The sequence below is a fragment of the Saccoglossus kowalevskii genome, chromosome 19 (genome assembly GCF_978046115.1).
Source record: "Saccoglossus kowalevskii chromosome 19, keSacKowa6.1, whole genome shotgun sequence".
Classification (NCBI taxonomy): Eukaryota; Metazoa; Hemichordata; class Enteropneusta; family Harrimaniidae; genus Saccoglossus; species Saccoglossus kowalevskii.
The window spans coordinates 13,654,695-13,676,139 of record NC_140659.1 but is presented as its reverse complement, the minus strand read 5'-3'; the positions used below and the strand labels follow the sequence as shown (position 1 = coordinate 13,676,139).

The following is a 21,445-nucleotide window of genomic DNA, read 5'->3' as shown; positions in this document are numbered from 1 at the left end:
AACAAGTTGTCACTCTGTAGCCACGTCCAAAACTTCTCTCGTTTTTGGCACAAACAATGCGTTAACCATTCAATCAAATCGGCTGCATTCACATCAAACACAAATATATATTTGAATGTTTTATGTCAATCGAGAGAAGACTAATAGTAATTAAAAGTGTATTAGTCACTGTCCGGCAAACAAGTTATCACTCTGCAGCTAAAGACTAAAACGACCGAACAAAATACGAACAGAATCAAATTTCTTAAATTAAATGCCATGTTTAAGCGACAAGGCGAGTAGTCACGGACGACTTGTGTCACATAGACGCATAATTACTGTATGTAAGTATGTGAAAAGCAATACACAACTTGTGAAGGTCTCATGCCACTAATCAACCAATGGCTGCTCGTCAATTTAAATGCTTAGCAAGAACCAATGAAATATTATAAATTTTTTTTTTCTCAGGTGCTCCCTGTTTGAGGGCGTAATCACCTGGGTCAGAGGTGAGACCAACTTGTGGTCTTTTGTTTACTACTTAGCGGCTGTGTACCTGTGGGTTTGTTCTGTGTGTATTTGGATGTTCTAATCTTGGTGTTTTTCCAGTGATTTATCTTGGTGCAATCCAAATACAGTAGGTGTGTCTTGTTTACCTGAGATTTGCAAGAGTTTGAGCTGGCCAACATGTTAGTTTTTTTTCATATGATTGATTATTGGCATGTTGATTTCCCATTTTTGAGCCATATTTTCAACTTTCTTCGTCATTTTCATATAGCAATCTCGTCATATGTTAACATTGTCGTCTATGGAAATTCAATTAGTGGTATGAGCCCTGAAACTCAAATGCGCGTTTCCCGGAACTGCCAGTGTGAAGTTGGCACGCAATAAGAGCGCGTAATAGAAGCTGGCACGCAATAAAAATAAACAATAAAATAGTTCCGTAACCTGGCGTTTTTTGTCGTGCATAGTGGTGGTGTGACTAAAATAATCCAAAATGGGGTATTTGCGAGCCGAATTCCCTCTTTGGCACGATTTTCAACGAAAATACAACGAAGCCATACAAGTGCACTGCACTTGGCTGCCAGTTTCATCAAACAATAACTGCTTCGTTCGTTTTCAATTTAAAGGAAACATCAATCCAAACAACATAAGGACCTCTAAAGAAAAAGCTCCACAAATGTAGAAGAATGCAATTTACATTTTTTATATCACTTTCCATTCTCTAGATATTCAACTTTTCATCAGTATTATCAGTTTACAGAGTTGACACAAAATATATTTCGAATATTTTATGTCAATCGAGAGAGGACTAGTTGCAGATTAAAAGTATATTAGTCATTGTCCGACACAACAAGTTGTAACTCTGTAGCCACGTTCAAAAACTGGGTTATAATGTCATAATGCCAAATAGCCTTCACGAAACCACACATTTTTTAAGTCAGAGGTAAAAAAGCGAGGCGAGTGTATTATCGACAAATCGAGGCGAGTGTATTATCGACAAATCAGCGACATGCACACTGTGTGTAATAACAAATAAAAAAAATGGTAAACAGTGAACATTTTACCAAAATCACAAAATCTGATAGCGGCATGTTTTTAGAATATGACTGAACCACGTTCCAATTCCACGTGTCTACTGAGAGTCCTCGGGTTACAGTCCCCAGGTTGTATAAAGTCTGTAAAAGTTAAAGCGGGAGGGTCGTCACCTGTGCACGCGCGGGAATTGAGTCCCAAGCGATGATAACAACACACGCTTAAACGCAAAGGCTCATGGCCATCTGACACATGCAAACTATTTTATAAGCATGTTTGCCACCAGTACATGTACGCTACCATGTTCTAAACTTTCAGCCAATTTGAAGTTCAACTTTTGAAGTTATAGATGAAATAATTTTCTCAATTTCTGACAACAGATTCCATGATGTCATACTTTACCCATAATCCTTTGCTTGAGAATCGAGTGACTGACTACATAATACTGATATAAAGTTGAATATCTAGAGAATGAAAAGTGATATAAAAAAAACTGTTGCATTCTCCTACAATTGTGGAGCTTTTTCTTTAGGGGTCATTATGTTGTTTGAATTGATGTTTCGTATAAGTTAAGTCATTGATTCACCAACTTTAGCACGTATTCTTTTATGGCTGATCTACATTATCTCAACTCTGGAAGTGTTTTAGAAGTAACTATTAAATTATAAATTAGATGCCAAACAGATATACTTTACCTTGATTTTCATCAGATATTTGACAGAGTAACTTGCAATACATAATCTTAGCATGTATAGCTTGCATGGTTCTTTGCTGTCCTGGTTTCCCAGTTATATGAATAACCATAGTTAAAGAATGCTAGCAGAAGGATTCCTGTTATATCTGCAGATTTTACAATGTAAATCGTCATCAAACCTAAAAGCCTTGAAATGCAATTATACATTTGTAATTTCACTTCACTTTAAAAATATATTTATATTTGCAATCTTATTACTTTTGAAAATGAATTTACATTTGTAATTTCATTTTGATTTTAAAAATGGTTTTGATTTCTTGCGCCCGTTATTGTTGATTGTAGTCGGCAATGATGGCTTTAATCGTCGCACCAAATGTTAAAATGCTGATTGCCAACAGGTAAAATTTAGAAAACATTGTCAAATTGAAAGCTTCATATATATTGCTAGACAGTCATACGAGCTAGACGTACAACGGTGAGAAATAAGAAATGGCGTGCAAAGTAACTAAATTTGAACTAAGTGGTTGTCTTTTCGAAACAAATAGTAGAATGTTTGAAAAAGGGCTCTCAAATAGTCGAATTATTGTCCTAAGCATGATATCTTATGTGTGTTGGGGGGCCCTGAATTTATTCGAAACATGTACGGGGGGGGGGGCTTATTCTACAACTGGTTTTGGGGTACCCGAAAAGAATTAGGAATAAAAAACATTCTCTTCAGACTCCCCCTAAACATTTTTAATGTAAGTAGCCTAACGTGGCCAATTTTACCTGGTGATAGTATTAAATATGAGACAAGTTAATGATGACTGGCTTATATTTTATTAAGCAAACACTGTGACGATATGACAACAACGCTATTAATTAAATAAAACACCTAAACTTTTCTAAGCAAAAAATCCCTTAATACATATAACTATAAGCTGCGTTTTTGCCATTTTTTGTTTCAATACTATTGACACAACAAATCCATTTTCTTTATTCCAATAAATATTTATACAACTCAAACTGGAACAACAGGTTCATATTGGACAATTGATTAACATTAAACATCTTCCAACGCCATTGCGCTCATTGATTGGCTGGTTGTATTCTACTACCGTTACAATTTATGAATATTTATTTTATAATACTGAAGGAATGGGTTTGTTGTGTTCGTAGTATACATTGGTAACATGTTAGATTTATAGATACTTGTACACTAGATCAGAGGTACATTACTTGGGGTTTGCAACACGCATAGTACTGTATGATGACATCATGTCAAGATCCATTCAAGTCTCAAGCGAGACTGATGCTACGACCTTCTGACATGACATAGGCGGTTTGTAATAATCAATAAAACATGTATTACCACATTCATAGTGAAAAAATGTAATACATCGAAAATCTACAGAAAGTATAGTTATCGTAATCGGTCATATCGTGAGCAGCTATTTTGACCCACCTGGACATCCCAGTATTCTAGTTACCTCGGGCATGCGCATTCTCATTTTTCTGAGTTGGAACGCTTATGCGAGAGCGAGATTGAAACGGGATCTTGGTATCATGTCACCGTAGTTGCAAACCCCAAGTAATGTACCTCTGACTAGATCTATTATCGCGAGTCTTCAAAAAATCAGTAGTGAATGAGAGTAGTGAATCAGTCTAAAATCTAATAGCATGGCGGCTCTTACATTCAGGCTTGTGCATTGTAATGCACTGAAATAATGGAGGCAGACAATCGGTGAAACATCAACAGACAACTTTTTGGGATTATAGGCTAGATTGTCCAGGTAATAACAAGCGAATAACATCTATACAGTGTATTATCATTTCCAGCTATCTGCGTGCTAAAACCATATGTATAGGCCATGTGGTCTGATTACCCTCAATTTCTCATTTGACTGTACTGTACTTAAAAAAAGTTGCAATTATATTTGTGTCACTGTTGATGTAGTTGTCCCGAGGGCAATCTTAACTTAATAGGTCTTATTGAACATGTATATTCTGCTTTGTACAGCGCTGTATATAGTTTTATGCAACGCCAAGGCCCCGCCTCTCCAAGGACCATCTAGTGACTGTACGACCGCGTTCACCACACGCTATATGATAATGGTCTTTTCGAGACGGGTGAGTGTGCGCAGTAGTGTGCGCGGTTGCCCACAGCGACGAGTTTGAATCTCACGTTTTTGTATGTTCGTAATTTGCGAGTAATTGTATTGGTACCACGAAACGCACATAAAAGTCATTTGGCCCGGTAGTATGAATAAAAATACAAACAAATTTGTCAAAAACGCAGCTCATGACACTTTAAAAAATCATATCGTAAGATGGCTTGACCCTACAGCTCGGTGTGTCGACGGGAGGAGAAACGTGATCGCATATCCCCGACAAAGTCTTTGATCTGTGGAGGTAACAGAACTTAGAATAAATAAACGAAGCAACATGTTGTTTTGTGCAATCTAAGGAAAGAAAGCAAGAAGTCCTCAGAATAACAATTATTTAGCTCATCTGTTGAATTAAGATATAATTTGGTATTAACTACATGTAGTATTAACAACTTGTACACCGAACAGTTATGCGTTAACTCAGGCGGTGCGTTTTTACATTAAATAAGTCTCAGGCAAATTACACACTTACATAATATCCTAAGTTGTCAGCCTCGTCTTTCAATTCCTCGTGTGCTTTTGGGTCAACCTTTTCGCCGACAGATTTATCAGCATGGTATTTCATTGCCGCTATGTGCGCTTGGTCTCTCAGATCCACATGTTGTTGTATCTTGCCTTCGAAATGAACCAGCTCTTCCTGCATGAGCAAATATAATGCTATTAATTTATAAATTCAGAATGCCTACTTTATGACGTCACAAAGAATGGGAAGCCCATCAATGGATATCACGAGGGGGCGTATAACTGCCATTCATCGTTCAAAAAATTAGCATAATCCGATTAACAGTCTGCTATATTATTCAGAGACTGATGTAACGGGGAATTGTGGCCATGGCTTGTCTCTCATTAATGCAAAAAATCACAAGCCGCAATGCTGTCATTCATTGTACGTACTAATAATCCAAGAACCATGCGTACGTGTTGCATGCAATATATGTAAAACAATATAATGTTGTGTGCGCTTCCAAAATAATGTTTAGGTTACGTAAATAGTATCGTGGAGGGGTAGTAAAAAGTAATCCATACAAAGAAATAGCTTTTCCCATAAATCTCATAATAACATGTGACAATGTCCTAAAGCGGGGGAGTCACGGTCGTCACGTGCGCATGCCACACAGGACCATAACGTGGCGTTATTTACAAACAAACGTCAACCACTCAGCTTTAAACACCAACCCGGGAGGTTTTTTTTTAAAGATTAAATATGAACGATAATGTTTTTGATAGTGTAATGTTTATGAATGCATTGAATTATGATTAATCACGAACTAAAAACGTAGCACGCAACTGAGTATTCGTTCGATGAAACAATGAAATTCTCTAATACGAAAGTAGTGTGCTGATCGTTTTCGTATGTACATCACTGCATATGCGTAGTAATGTTTTTCATTTTCTATGGGACGAATAACTCACACAGCGTGCTACAAAAACAACGTTATTTGTTTATTATAAGTCACGATGCAATTTGGTCATCAACATAGTACCAAGACAACAATGTTAAAAATTATACATTTAAAATATTAAAAATATACAGTATTGTTCAAGTGAGACTGAAATTAGATCCAAAATCTCACCCTGAGTGATTGTAATTCTTCGTCCGTAAAATTGCTTCGAATCGCTTCGACCCACATTTGATGTACCCTGGGTTCGATAAATCCGCTTTTCTCATTGTGTGGAATTGCTCGCATCTCCAGTCTTTTCAACTCATTATTGAGAGAATCATATTGCAATTTCATATCTATTTTCCTGAGTATCACAGAAGAGTCATCGTCTGTCTGCTCCGCTGAGGGCGCTGTGAAGAAATGAGCACCTTAAGTTATAAAAGTAAACAAAAGTCATGTCATCCCATGCACACCCCGGAAGTCTTGGGTTTCAGGGTGAAATGCACATCATTGGACTTGATGTCATGAGTCGTGGAATTTTCGAGACAAAACAAATACAGGAATACAAATTGATAAACAATATCGAGATAAATTTATTCTATTACGGCGTTGTTGTTGCCATGTAATTTTGACTGTATACAATATATGTAGAATAGGCTTACAGGCATTCTGGTTGTGAAGTTTGTCACGTGCCTGTAAGTAGAATGTTTCAGGTGCCTGGATATGGAATTTTCAGGTGCCTGGGCGCACAATAGGTGAGGTTTCAGGTATTTATTATAACACGTTTTTCAAGGAAATTCAAGGAGAATGCAGAAGCTCGTCGATATTTCACTCTAGTACTATTGCTCAAAATTGCGCATAATGTTTTCAATAACTATTATTAGTGACAAGTTACATAATTAGTATTTATTTCGAAAAATCACGCATTTCGTGTGCATCACGCATGTAACCCACTGCTGCAAAAAACTAGTAGCGTTAAACTGGTTTTCGGTTAACTAGTTTTGCAATAGACATAATTTTAGGGCCTGAATATTCCTATGTAATGTTTTGTTGAGAATTATTTCGTACAGAAATGATTCCATCTATTCGTAAAAGGGACGTTGCTGCTTCGACGGTGGCCGAGAGACGACTGACTTCGAAACGTTCCATCCAGATCGGACGGCGCCCTCTCGTACCAATCCCCCTCTGAGATACCTGAAAATGGAATGTTTCAGATGCCTGGAGGTGGGAAGTTTTAAGTGCCTGGATGTGGAATGTCCCAGGTGCCTTGATGTGAGATTTTTCAGGTTCCTGGATGTGGAATATTAATGACCAAGTGCGTGAATGCAGAATGTTTCAGAAAACTGTTCAAGTTGAGAGCTTCCTTAAAATGTGTTATCATAAATGGTAACATGTGAACGACTCTTTCATACGTCCACACCATTGAAGCGGAAGTGTCGCCATGACAATGATATGTAGGTTCTAGGAGCGGAGGGGGGGGGGGCTAAGAAGTCGATGATATATTTACGATGTTCTGTTGCAAACTGTTCCAACGTTTCACGATACTCATCGATTCTTTCTTCGTGTTCAGTTAATTCATATTTCAAACTATCCAACTCCAAGTCAGAGAACTGTCCAGCTGAGAGGAATAAAACAAAAACAGAGGTTTGCAATTACATTATGTAATTACACATGTACACATCCAAAAGTACTGCGTTCTAGTTCCCAGGCAGCATATGTGCCTTTAACATAACATTCCTTTAAATCGCGCCCATAAGTGACAGGTGTTTCTGTGACGTCAAAATGACGTAGTGGGTGACAGCAATGTCGTTTAGATCTACAGTTATGTTTTGTTTCGTCGCTTTTCGTCATCAAGGATATAGTAAAATGGTGTATTGAAGTTATCTTTTTCGACAACTTGTATAATATTAATAATTTTTCCGGCTCTATGCACAGAATAGTTTGATATATTTATATGAGCGCCGTTAAATAACTCAGGAGTGTGGCTTCCCGCGCGAAATAAGTATATGCTCAATGGCTACTTTACCGTGCAAATCTCTAGTACGCTTGGTAATTTAATTTCCAGTGTAAATATCATGGATCTAACTTTTAAAGCAACAAGTCCTGCACATTTTTTGGAATTTTCTTTGAAGTTTAAGTGTCGAAGAGCGGTTTTTTGTTAGCCGTAAAAACTATATCGTTGTGCAAATACATGTACCGTGACCATAAAACATATGAAATGTTATTCATCTGCATAATATAATATATTATATTGTATTTGATATTATTTGCCTCATAAACTGAAAATAAAAATATTCTTTTCTACTAAATTTGACATCAAACACACGGGGTAATAATTGTCACGATCATTTTGATACCAGTGATAGAAAACACGCGCGATTTGGTCAAGGTTGCTAAGCGCGGAATGAGCAAAACGAGATGTTGTGAATAAGAGCAGGATGGGCATATGTTGGTAAAAAAAAAAGGTATATTCACGAGCATAGCATTGAGCGTGGGCTCATTCTACAGTACCTTTCATATTTACTCTCATTTTTCTACATATGTAAGATCCGTTCGAAATATTACTTACATTTGGATGCCCTGTTCCATATTTTATTCAATCTATTATCCTTAAACATGCCTTCCCCGATTGGGACTGCTGGTGCGGGTGCTTTCTCGTCTATTAATTTATATTTGGTAGCTATATCTGTTATGGGAACAAGAAACAGAAACAATAAGTCAAATATTATTTTTAGCAATTGTTTTTTTTTTTTTTAATACATCAAACGTTATTAAAATTCGCAGCTCTTGTATTATATTATATTCAAACTCGCCATGGAGATCACGTCGTAACTTGATTTCTATTTTTCTTTCTTCGACGTCATTCAAATCACGGTCATTTTTTTGCAGCATGTCGAGTTTTTGTTTGTGTTGTGTAAGTTCCTTAGTTAATTCCTCCATCTTGTCTTGTGGGAGGCCGGCCTGAAAAAATAAAAACGAAATAGCGCAAACGATATCAATCGAAGGAATACTGTTAGAAGTAAACGCATTTTCGTTAATTACGCGTCCAATAAATTTATTATTGTTGCGTTAACTGACATTCTACTGCCTTGAGTGATTAGCCTTAATAAAATCATATATGAAAAATGTTTCGATTGAGCCTTAAATAATGTACACTTGATCATCAAAAATTAAAAAGGATATGTCGTGGAGGGAAAATGTATGGCATCCAGACGCTTTGCGTAAGTATATGATAACGCCCGAGTATGCGGGTTTTATCCAGACTTACTTACATGCTTTTTTTTTGTTTAGTCATATATCAATAACAACAAATATTACGTGAGTGTATAAAAGACCGTGACGAAAGCCGGGTTACCGAAAAGATCGGCTTTTACAGTAACACGAATTTCACATTTTATTTAATTGAAAAAACAAACAGGATTGTATCCAACTTAAAATATACCGTTCGCAACCATATATAAACGTAATGTTGCTTGCATTTATAATATAATATTGTATTGTGATAAACTAAAAAAACTACGCACTTATTACCAATAAGGAATTTTTTTTATCGTGTTTAAATAGCATTTTTGATATAGTTTCAACCTGTTAAAAACCAGCACGTTTTCAAATCAGTGTTTGCTGGTCGAATTGAATAATGTTTCAACCAATAAGAAACAAACACATATCGGCAGACCTGCAACCAATCAATGCTTGGTACAAATTGAAATATCTAGTAACATGCCAGTACATGTTGCAATGAGCAAACATTGTGTTCCATGTCTGTGTGTTGACAGTTATGTACAAATCTGAATGAAACCAAAGTTACTCAATATGTATATGTTTGTACATGAAACAAGCAATTATGTACATTTCCCAACAAAATATTAGGAATTCAATTGTCACTTGCACTCATTTTCGGTGTTCGCCGTTCTGTGAAAAGTTTGATTATAATTTATCATAAATCGTGTACAATGTTGCATTCACCGCACCAAATTAGACTAACACAACTTCGAGGATTATTCAATTGCTGAAATTAAACAGTATATAGGCGACATGTTCTTCTCTTAATAGGAAGTTCATAACGTTTTTTTCCAAACCCCCCTACCCCCCACTGAAACTTAGTTGATAAATATTGGTCATGGCGTCAGACTACATTCACCATTAAATACAAATTGATAATCGGACAGTAGTATTGCATAGCAGTTGGTTGTCGGGTGGGTGTAAAAAGATTTTACAAATGCACCTCATTTGACGCACAGATTTACACTCGAACCAAACCATTTTTCTGTTTTTTTCCCCTTTTCGGTTATTTCTGTCCATGATTGGATAGAAAAAAAACGAACTACAAATACTCACAGATTTTTTTGACTTCATTAAAAAATAAAATCGTTTTTGTAGGATGGAAACTTTTTGAGGTCAAATCCGACATCGATCTTTTGACGTCGTCCCTAACTACGTCGGATGGAAAACGGATACAACAATACTTCTCTCATAGTATAAGAAGTTGATTTCATAAAACTAAACTAATGTTGTCGAAAGATTACCTAGAAAAGTGTTTTTTGTTATACTAAGCAGAAAACCATCCTATATCATGTGGTTAAACGTGCCCAGAGGAATGTGTGTACAAACAATGCAATCTTTGGACACCATTGTTTTTGTTGTTTATGCGGCTACAAACCTATTTTACATTTAATTTTATGTAATTTTAAACCTGTAATTTATCCTGTTAAACAAATGTTGTTTACCCTTTAATACTGAAGATACAATAACGTGGTTACTCATTTTGAAGTGAATTGTGTCATATGTGTTCAATGAGCGTCTTCCCTGGTGGAATTCGTAGACACGTCAATGATATAGAACCAGACATATAATATTAGCGAGGTGTACACTCCTAGCAATATGATAGAAGTGTGCCACCCATACCAGAATCACATCCCTCCGTCTCGTAAACAAAAAATATGCGACAATTTTCAAAAAATTAATACTCTTTGAAAAATATATTTTATTTTAGTATGTTCGTGTTGTGTAGCACAGGCCATGATACCCCCCAGCTTTATGTTGTTTTTCCTGCCTAATCTAATGCTTTTTTTTATGTCCGAAGAACGCTTCTTATTTGCAAGGATTATTTTCAGCCGTAGGTGCGTATATACGGAACCCTGTACAGAATGTATATTAGAAAAATAGATTTCGAGGGACAAAGCACACACACATATCAGAAAAGTTTTCGGAGCTAGCTAGCAATTGTAAGTTACATCAACAAAGATTTTACTCACCATTTTTGCCATATCCTTCATCATACTAACTTGTTTTTCATGGATTGTTACCATCGATGCTCGATCAGCTTCTCTGTCCACTCCGGGTGCTCCATAGAAACATCCAACAAGGCAGGCCAATATAAACACACGAAAAAATGACATTGTTACTAAAATGAGCAGGTTCGATTGTAACGATTTACGGCCGCAGTACTCAACTTGCCAGGGTTCTTGTAGTCTAATACCCTCTAACAAACTGACCCTAAGTTTATACTGACGTTACACGCGGGGCCAATACTACGTGTCAGCAACAGATTTAGCCACGGATCGGCATTACACCGACGTGTCGTAACACAAAACAACGTTAGGAAAAAGTAAAACAAACATAGCATATTAATTGAAGTGAAAGAGTATTTCCGATTTATTCTGTTTAATGCGTAGAAAACAAGTTCCGTCGTGTTTCAGTTTAATCTGCGGAGATTTTAATATGATTATAATATGAACAACTGTGCTGCAATATACATACTCGAATGCCTATATGTGTATTCCAAGACATTTATTTATGAATCAAACACACGGCGTTTCACCGTTTTTGCTATACAATGATTTTAGTCGCGCTGAGTATCCAAAAAATGTCAATTTGCATTATTTAGTTATCATAATTCCGGTATATATAACTTGTAAACCGTGTCAATATTGGTATTATTTGTATACAAAGACTCTGTGCAAATCTGGTATGCATTATTTATTTATTTATTTATTTATAAACAAACTGAGAACCTCATTGTTTTTATTAATCATGAAAACGCCACCAACGTCTATGGTTTGCAAATAAAGTTATCTTTGTCGAGTTGCAATTATTCTTACACTTTGATGTTCGCGCTTCGTTATTTACATTCAATGCGCTTATTCACATTTATCTGGCAATGAAATAATAAATACACGAGTCTGTATTATTATTTACAAATACTTACTTAAATATAATGGTATTTATTTATAAATAACGCATTTTACTGCATAATATGTAAATAATATTACACACTTCTCTGATTATATAGGAAACACAATTGTTTGTATATAAATCCTATAAATATAAATAAAGAATATAAAACGTTGATTCCTGGTTTGTAAATATATGCAGTAACAACAATGAATTGATGACGACCATGACTTGTCTCTAACCTAATCAATTAAATCCTTCCGAGGAATGGTACGTGTTTAAAATATACTAAACATCAACCGACACATAATTTTTATTGTTTTTTTTTTTTAATTTTGTAAGTGTTACTATGTTGTATTTCCTACCAAGACCCCACACTGAGATACGGTTTCAACAGAAATTACCATGTGTCGCAAAATTGTCTGAAAAGGGGTCTCATTTGAGGAAAAGTATGTGAAAAGGCGTCTACAATTTCATCATTCTGTTCTGAAATAATAAATATAATAGTTAAAACCGTATAAATGTCAAAATAGAACAATACATTTCTCGCAAAATTGTCTAAAAGTGGGTATTTCTTTTACCGTTCTATACCTCTTCCCAAATAAGAACCCCCTCCCCCGGCCACAATACAAGCACACAGCAAAGCAAATATGCGGTGACCTCTATATGACCTCGAATCTGTAACAAATGATTTGATTGGCGGAGGGAGAAATTACACTGCCACCGATACTTCCGGCCCGCAACGTCGAGCTTAGATGCTGCTGATGGATAGGAATGGATGACATTTTCAACTATAAGAGGTCGGATGAAGAAGATTTTTATAACATTTTAGGATGCGATGAGCGTTCAACGGTAAATGATTTGGTTTTGTCTTGTAGCACTTGGTCGATGAGAGGAGTTGTGTTGGTTTTCAGTGATCGTCTGCAGTAGCAGCGACAGTGACCGGAGTCACGTCAGGGAATATGTTTAAAAATCTGGGACTAGGCACCCCGGAAGTCTAAGTTGATTCTTTATTTTGATTCACAGCCAATTCGCTCTAATTCACATTCGTCCCACGAGTCGATTCGTTCCATGACGTATGTGTGAAAGGTGTTGTTGATTTCTACTGAATCGACCGGTCTTTACCGGCGGGACGAATCGATTTGTGGGTGACCACCGAACTCGTCAGCAGTAGAACTCGGCCAGCGGTAGAACTCGGCCAGCGGTTGAAATCAGCCAGGTTATGTGTTAATGGTTTGTGAATGGGTGTTAATGGTCTGCCAGTGTGTTTGATTTCAGTGACACATAAGCGCTGTAAAGATGGCGGCAATGTTACACGACCTACATGTTTTGATTATTAACAAAACTAACCTGTAGTATCAAGATGCTAAGTTCAAAATTTAAATGGGCAAGTACGATTGCCCGTGAATATTACTAAAACTATGCCATTATAGTTTATTTCAACGTAACATAAAATTATTTTTATACCATATTTATCTGGGTAAAAGCCCGGGGGCCAGAATATGGAAAATTGAAAAAAAAATAGGGGTGGGCCTTACCCGAATATCCCCTGTAAAAAAAAAAAAGAAAATTTGCGAAAAATTGACAACATGCAGATCGAACTGCAGCAGGGAATAGAATGGGAAATTTATAACGAAAATAAATGAACAATATGCAACATTAGAAGTATAATAAAAATAATCTATTGCTTATAATGTGACAAATAAACCAGAAATAATAAAAATTGGAGGTAATCATTTGAATTAGGATTTCCCCATCAACAAACATGACCATTATGCATGAACTCAAAATAAACTAAAATGTCCAGGGTAAAATTATTTCCGGGTTTTGATAAATTTCGGATCAGCAGTCGTACATCAGGGATTTTTTTGAACAGGGGAACAGGGGCGCAGCGCCCTCATGCCATGGCCATGTGCCCCTTACCCTGGGAAGCAGATTCTCTGATTGACCAGGGATCACATGTGGCCACAGTCTTCAACTGTGACCTGTCTGATAGTAATTTTGGCTTCAAGGAAGCCATAGAATGCTCCATTTTAACTTAGAATTATCAAAAACTCTGGTAGGGAGAACCCTATCTCCTCCATTTGGTGGCACCGCTGAATTGCAGAGCTCCCTCTTGCATTTTTTTTCTGGAAAATCCCTTGATACATTGTACAAGATCATCAATAATAGTTTACCAATTTACACAGTAAAAATTATGAAAGTTAATTGTTGTTGAAATAAAACGTAAATCCCTACAGCTTCATCCTGAAGTTCGTCGATGTCGCAACACACACAAGTTGGATTTAGCACTTTTAATCCACGGATTTCGCTATCTGTCAGCTTGGCACTTTTAGTTCATGTCTAATCACAAAAAAGGAAAATGGGTTCGCGGCAAAAGACTCTGCTACAATGGCACACAATTTTGTTTACAGTCTTTCAATCATCTGCTTTACTGATTGGCTAAGAATGACATCACTACTAGTGTTTTACCATAGGTGTCAAGTCAATATCGCTTTCTTATCAGACTAGGCGTTCATCAACCATGGTGAAAGTTACCATTCAGCAAGTTCCGGTGGTTGGAATGTCTCACTATATGGATATCGCAGTGGGCTTGAAATAGAAATTTTTTTTTATCTTCAACAATAGAAGAATAATTTTCATGAAAGAAATGCAATAGCTGTGATGAAAGATGGTAAAAATAAGTTGGCAGTCTTTGGCGTGACATTGCAAAATTGCTGGCCCCCAGTTATGGATTCACAAGCTGCTACCAAATATTTTATGAAGCCAAAACAATGTGATTTTAACTACTCATCCAGGTACGGGTTGCTACAATATTGCAACATTGATTTCATTGTTGATGACACTAAAGTCTAATGAGTGCAACACTTGCTTCGTGGCTCTCGATACTGTAAGATTTGCTTGAATTGTTTCTAAGGAAGCACAAACCAAAAGGCCTTTTTCAGGGCTATGACATATTTCAAAAAGAGAACTACCGTTTCTGCTTAAAGGAAGTAAACTGTTAATACAACGAACAAAAAATATTTTTTTTTTAGGCATGACCACAATTTCTTTATTGTATCAAAATTGGGGTGTGGGCGTTTGCCCGGTGTGGGCTCTTACCCAGAAAAATTTGGTATAAAAAAGTGGTTTATTAAATATTTAGTCTTTGAAAACCTTCATGTTCTGATGTAATGTCTGTATTTTTTTGTAAACTTGCAAAACAGATATGATAATTATTGACCACTTCACACTAGGGCGATTACATCTGGCTGAATTCGGCTATATTTTTCTGCTGAGTTAGAATCTGGTCAAATTGACTTTGGAATGAATCAACCTGAAGGGCAAATCATTTTAGGACGAATGTGATATGAAAGTTTGTCTATTCGTGCATTGAAAGACCAGTTCCTCAAATGATCAATTCATCAAAAGTGTTTAACTACCACTCAAGGCCAAAAAAATAAGTGTTATATGTCGACTGCCCTCATGTCCCGAAGACGCCGCACCAAAATGATCATTGTCAGTCCCAATTCGGACAGAGTCAGTAAATGGGGACATATGGATTGACCTCATGCGTCCATCCTTGATCGCAATCAAACTTCACAGCTGTACTCTCTTACATTCATGTGATTTGTTCTATGTTCTGATTCAAAATGGTCATCGTCTGATTCGCATGGTTCTACTACTTTTATTATTTGTAAGAAAATTTTACAAAATTGAACAAGTCATTATTTGAAACTTTTGTATTTATGCAGACTTATCATATGAGTGATTAGCTCTCGGCGTCCGTCGCCTGTGTCTATGTTTTATTTTTTCAACTTCTTCGTGAAAACTAATGCCGGGATGTTTTAATACTTGGTGTATATGTACCTTGGGTAGACCTCTTCTAGATTTGTTCATTTCATGATATCTTCAACTCTCTAATTTGGATGAGTATTTTTGTCATTTTTGGTGAAAAGTAATATTTTTAACTTCTTACTGAAAACAGCAAGTCCAATTGCTTTGATATTACATATATGGTTACTACATGTGGACTTCTCTCAGATTTGTTCATTTCATGATGATATATTCAATTCTCTAATTTTGATAAATATTTTTGTCATTTTTGGTGAACATTTATATTTTCGAATTCTTGTTAAAAACAGCAAGTCCGATTGCTTTGATACTATTTATACCAGGCTGCTTGTTTGATTTCCTGATCGTTCTACCTGAATCTAGTATATGTTCAGGAAAAATAAAAATAATGAAAAATTAAATAGTATCTCATGTGGTTTTGTATATCTCCAGACGCCAATCTATAATCTATAATCTTTTTTTAGCGAGTATTTTTGCCATTTTTGGTAAAAAATGACATCTTCAACTTTTTCTTGAAAACTACAGGCTCAATTATTGAGCTCTTTTTGAAAACTATTTACCGAATTACTTTGATATGTTATATGTAGGTAACACTCTACTAATTCACAGACAGATCCTTAAACCGGAGTTGATGTATCCACTCCTTGGGTACTATTAAACATGTGTTGAGACACCACTTAAAATGAAATGTAAACACAGCAAAACCACCAATTATTAATTACATTTTAATTACTACAAAAATGCATGCATATTGCTATATGGTAGAGGTTGATGAACATTTGAGATAACCACAACCTTTCAACAAAACAAACGTAATTATTAAGTGTGAATCAGGTCCCCCCCCCAGGCATTTGTATGGAAAATGTTTTTAATTCCTGCAGTTTATGTTAATGAATTCACCGCATCATAACTTTTAATTACCAGTCATTTTTCTGTTTATTTTATTTGTAGACTGAACAGATAATTGCAGAGTATAAAGCAAGGGTACTTGCAGTGCATCCTGATAAAAATCCAACCAGTCCAGCTGCAGGTATGTTTGTTTACACGCTGTGTAGTTTCTTTTGCCTGTTGCATGAAAGAGATGATAATCATTCATTTATTTTACTACTAGAAAAGCAAGTTAATATGGTAATAATGCAACAAGTTTTTAGAATACAAATTTACATTGAGTGTGGTGTGTGATTTATAATGAGTGCATATGGTGAATTTCCACATGATTGTTGTGCGTGGTTTATGAGTGCATATGGTGAGGTTCCACATAATTATTGTGTGCGGTTTATGAGTGCATATAGTGAATTTCCAGATAATGTGTGGTTTGTGAGTGCATATGGTGAATTTACACATAATGTGTAGTTTGTGAGTGCATATGGTGAATTGCCACATAATGTGTTGTGTGTGGTTTGTGAGTGCATATGGTGAATTCCCACATGATTGTTGTACGTGGTTTATTAGTACATATGGTGAATTTCCGCATGTGTGGTTTGTGAGTGCATATGGTGAATTTCCACATAATGTGTTGTGTGTGGTTTGTGAGTGCATATGGTGAATTTCCACATACTGTGTGGTTTATGAGTGCATATGGTGAATTTCCACATGATTGTTGTGCGTGGTTTATGAGTACATATGGTGAATTTCCGCATAATGTGTGGTTTGTGAGTGCATATGGTGAATTTCCACAGAATGTGTGTGGTTTGTGAGTGCATATGGTGAATTTCCACATACTGTGTGGTTTGTGAGTACATATGGTAAATGTTCACATGATTGTTGTGTGGTTTATATTATAATAAGTGCATATGGTGAGTTTCTACATAAAAAAATAAATGTAGAAGTCTGAAACAAATTAATAAAGCACTATGTGTGATGTGACGCATACCCAAGATATGGTTCATCTCAGAGTTTGGTCTTACCAGTATTTGTGTGGGGCTTCTTTTTTCACAGTTGAAAAATTCCATTTACTACAGAAGGCACGTGATGTTTTGACTGACGATGAAAGTCGGAAGTTTTACGATATGTGGAGGAATAGTGGACTTGCAGTATCTTATAAACAGTGGATTACAATGAAGAAATCTGTTCGTTTGGTATGTACATCTTACTTTGAATCATAAACAGTGTTTTTATTAAACAGTGGGTAATAATAAATAATTCTGAATGGAACATAAGGTACTAACTATGGTACTCAACTTAGATATCCATGTTTGGTGATAGACGTTGAAGATCTTGCAACAATCAGACATATATGTAAGCAGTAGCATCACAGAACACAGTAGACGCTTGGAAAGGTTTGATTGCAGAAACAGAAAACACAATGCCATACAGGCATTGTAAATGAAGGGGTCCAGATAAAAATACCCCAATACAAAAACTAATCAGTTTCAGACTCGCACATTAATTCTAAGATGTGTATTGCAGTTTGTGATCATCTTGTATTTCGTATTACTTTGAATTTAAATCTTAACCACATTTCGCACATGTTGCATATTCTCATCTTGTGAATCCATGATGGAAACACCTTAGTTTAAATCATGAAATATGACTTGACCATCACTTCATCATGCATCGGGGTAAACACTTTCTGGCATACTTGTACTTTCATGTTTGTTTGTTTGTTAACATTACATAAGTTGCTTAATATATCGAAGCACTAATATGTCCTTATGTTCTGTGAAAGAGTTACTGTTTACAAATATGAATTATAGCCTGAGTTTTTGAATTACCAAATGATATAAAATGACAACAGACTCAGTTTATTTTACCTAAAAAGCACTTTTTGAAAGTACATTTTCTGTCTGATTATTTACCATTGGTTGCTGCTTGTCAGAGTTTTTACGAGATGAGTTACAACACTGTTGGAAAGGTGAATACACAGGCTAATTACATAATAATACAATTTGTAACAATAAAGCTAATCAACATATCAATGACTCATATTAATTTTTCAAGTTCGAACATTGCATTTCTATGGCCAAGTACAGTAAAGTTGCTCTGTTTAAACAACATGGGATAACACTGGAAGGTATTTATGTATGCAGATTGCAGTAAAATTGCTTGAATTTAGCCTACTTTATGTTCAAAATTACTTTGAGCTGTAGAATGCATTTGTGTCAGAACATTTTTAAAATAAAAAACCCAGGGAAGACCAAGTTACAAGATCAAACCACAGAATATTATTTATATTTATTTATTTATTATTAATATCATGTTCGATCAGATTTTTTGAAAATTGGACAGTTGTACGTAGTAATCAATTTTGTAATTTGAATAGATAAATCTGTCCATGTTAACCAGCTTTAATACATGCTTATACAACTTTTTCAATATTATCAGGGTTGGCTGCTGTTATTGTGGACTCCCTAAGTTATTGCAGACAAATAAATCTGTACATGTAAATAATTTGTATTCAAATACTGGTAAAAACACAGGATTTTCACTCATTTCAGTCAATGCACTGGGCAGTGAAGACAAACTCACAACCAATGCTGGAAGACAGAATGCAACCAGAGGGTGCTTCTGTATCCATGGATACCAGTCTGCGGGATGATAATGCAAGTCGATCAAATCCTGATAGATTTTCATGGAGTGGACCGTCCAGTGCATTTAGTTCATATCGAGGTATGGCAAATATAATACTATCGGTTTCTTACATAATCGTATGCAATATTACTTTGCAATGCATGGTGGGTAATTTGTGATGAAGAATCCATTCTGTGGGAGTTCCACACACATCAATCAAACCATTTCATTTGGCAACACAGAGCACAATGTACACTTGAAAAGGTTTGAAAAAAATAAAGACAAAAAACACACAGACACTACCTGAGATGACTCTCAAAACATTAATATTTCTAGAAATGTTTGTCTTATGATTTTTTGATCATCATTAAAAAAGAAAGCTTTGTTGCATATTGTACAAGTTGCAAACCTTTATCTTACAAGTCCTTGATAGTACATGTATGTATATAATAGCATTAGTTTCTAATTTTAAGGATAAAATAATTTTAGCGTTGTGCATAATACTACATAACAAAATTGGTTAGGTACTTTGCAAATAGAGAGAGAGACAGTATTCTACAATTTTTTTTTAATTTATGCTGTAAATTAAAATAGGCTACCGTAACATTACACCACGAGACTATTATCCTGATGTTTAATTTATTTCTCTGTGGAGGATGTTTCTAAAATATAATTCATGGTTTGAAATTAGGCTTAGCCATTGGCAAGAAACACGATTTGTTGTAACCAATTCTAATTACTTCCCCTATGGTGAGGAGCGATGGTTTGTCCGAAGCCCAGAGTGAGGATTAATGTCACAAAGCGTTACAACCATTGTGACAGTGGTGTAGAAATATATTCCTTCTAGAACTAGTGAAACTGTTTGTGTATTCAAAGAATATGAAGATATTTTATGATCAAAATTATATCAAATATGATGGCTCTTCAAGTTTTTTTGTTATACATGTAATTAATTTACTGGTTCATAAGTCAATAGCTGGAATTTTTCTTTAGGTGGCATGGGGATGTCAATGTGTTAGTTATGCTGCTTTGCTTTAATCACATTTGAAATGCATAAATTTAATACCATAGTTTCTTTCTTAACTTATTTTTCACAAAATTGAAATCACATTTGAAAATGACAATTTTTTGATCATCTGTGCATTGGTCTCCTACAACTTCATTCACCATTATTTTGGTCTAATTTACTGCACATTTATTGTTGGTAATTTGCATATGTGTGTGTCACTATTATAATATTTCAGAATGTTTTTGTTTGTCTGTAGGTACTTCTGGTGTAGAACACTGGAACAATGAACCACCGAGTGAAACACTGCGGAAATTCCGAAATTATGAAATATGAGTGAGAAAGTTGCTCTTTGCCCTACTACAATAATTATGCGTCTTCTGCAACTGCTAATTTTGCATGCCTATTACCCTGGGCAAATTCTTGTGCCGTAACCTGGTTTGCCTCTAGAGGGCAGTCATCAGCTAAAAATAATACCCTGTGCAAAGTCTTGTTTTATCCTGGTTTGTTTCTAGAACAGTCATCAGTTAAAAAAATATTACCAAGCTATTTCTTGTGTTGTATCCTGGTTTCCCTCTAGAGGGCAGTCGTCAAAAAAAATTAATTGTCACCAGTTGTGATGTGTATACATGTTATTTATTGTTGTCTTCCCATTTTAATAATTCAGTAAGTTCATGAACTCAAAGTGATCAGATTCGTGGAGAGCTGCATTATGCTTTACACTTTATGACATGACTACTTTTTTTGAAATTTAAACATACGTCTCAAATACAGCGTTTTCATCTCCAAAGTCAAAGACGACCGCACCAAACTATTCATGCGATTCGTCATTCGCTACTGTTGTCAAATAATCTTGATATCTGCCAGCCCGGTTGTTTTAATAATTGATATATGTATGAAGGAACAGATAACATGTAAATACACTAGATGAGAGCTTAGGAATGATGCAATTTATGTACATGATTACGAAGAACCATGTATGCGCTTGTGTAAATGACAGGTGTATCCATGGACAAAATAAATCATAGTTTTAATGACAAAGCATGTAATAAATGAATTCTATTAGAGATGCACTTTTAATAGAACAAATTTTTTTTTTTAAATGTTTTTTTGTGCCACGCGACAGTTCCGGTCATTGAATGTCACTGTTGTCTTTCCTGACATTTTTTGTAAGTGCAAGTGCTAG

The 21,445-nt window shown here is 35.6% G+C and overlaps 2 protein-coding genes across 2 annotated transcripts; one reads left to right on the top strand and one right to left on the bottom strand.

The window, feature by feature from the left end:
* Positions 1-3,002: 3,002 nt before the first annotated feature.
* LOC102800792 (alpha-2-macroglobulin receptor-associated protein-like) lies at positions 3,003-11,297 on the bottom strand. The gene is made up of 7 exons (XM_006811682.3): positions 10,991-11,297; positions 8,549-8,696; positions 8,305-8,421; positions 7,243-7,353; positions 5,928-6,145; positions 4,826-4,990; positions 3,003-4,589 (listed from the first exon to the last, which is right to left on the bottom strand). The coding sequence occupies exons 1-7, from the start codon at positions 11,132-11,134 to the stop codon at positions 4,527-4,529; spliced, it is 966 nt and encodes a 321-aa protein (XP_006811745.1). The 5' UTR covers positions 11,135-11,297; the 3' UTR covers positions 3,003-4,526.
* Positions 11,298-12,626: 1,329 nt separating this feature from the next.
* Positions 12,627-20,808, top strand: LOC100369649 (J domain-containing protein-like). Its single transcript, XM_002730875.4, has 5 exons — positions 12,627-12,761; positions 16,695-16,773; positions 17,682-17,821; positions 19,181-19,352; positions 20,519-20,808. Exons 1-5 carry the CDS (start codon positions 12,684-12,686, stop codon positions 20,593-20,595), a joined length of 546 nt encoding a protein of 181 aa, XP_002730921.1. The 5' UTR covers positions 12,627-12,683; the 3' UTR covers positions 20,596-20,808.
* The last annotated feature ends 637 nt before the right edge of the window (positions 20,809-21,445 follow it).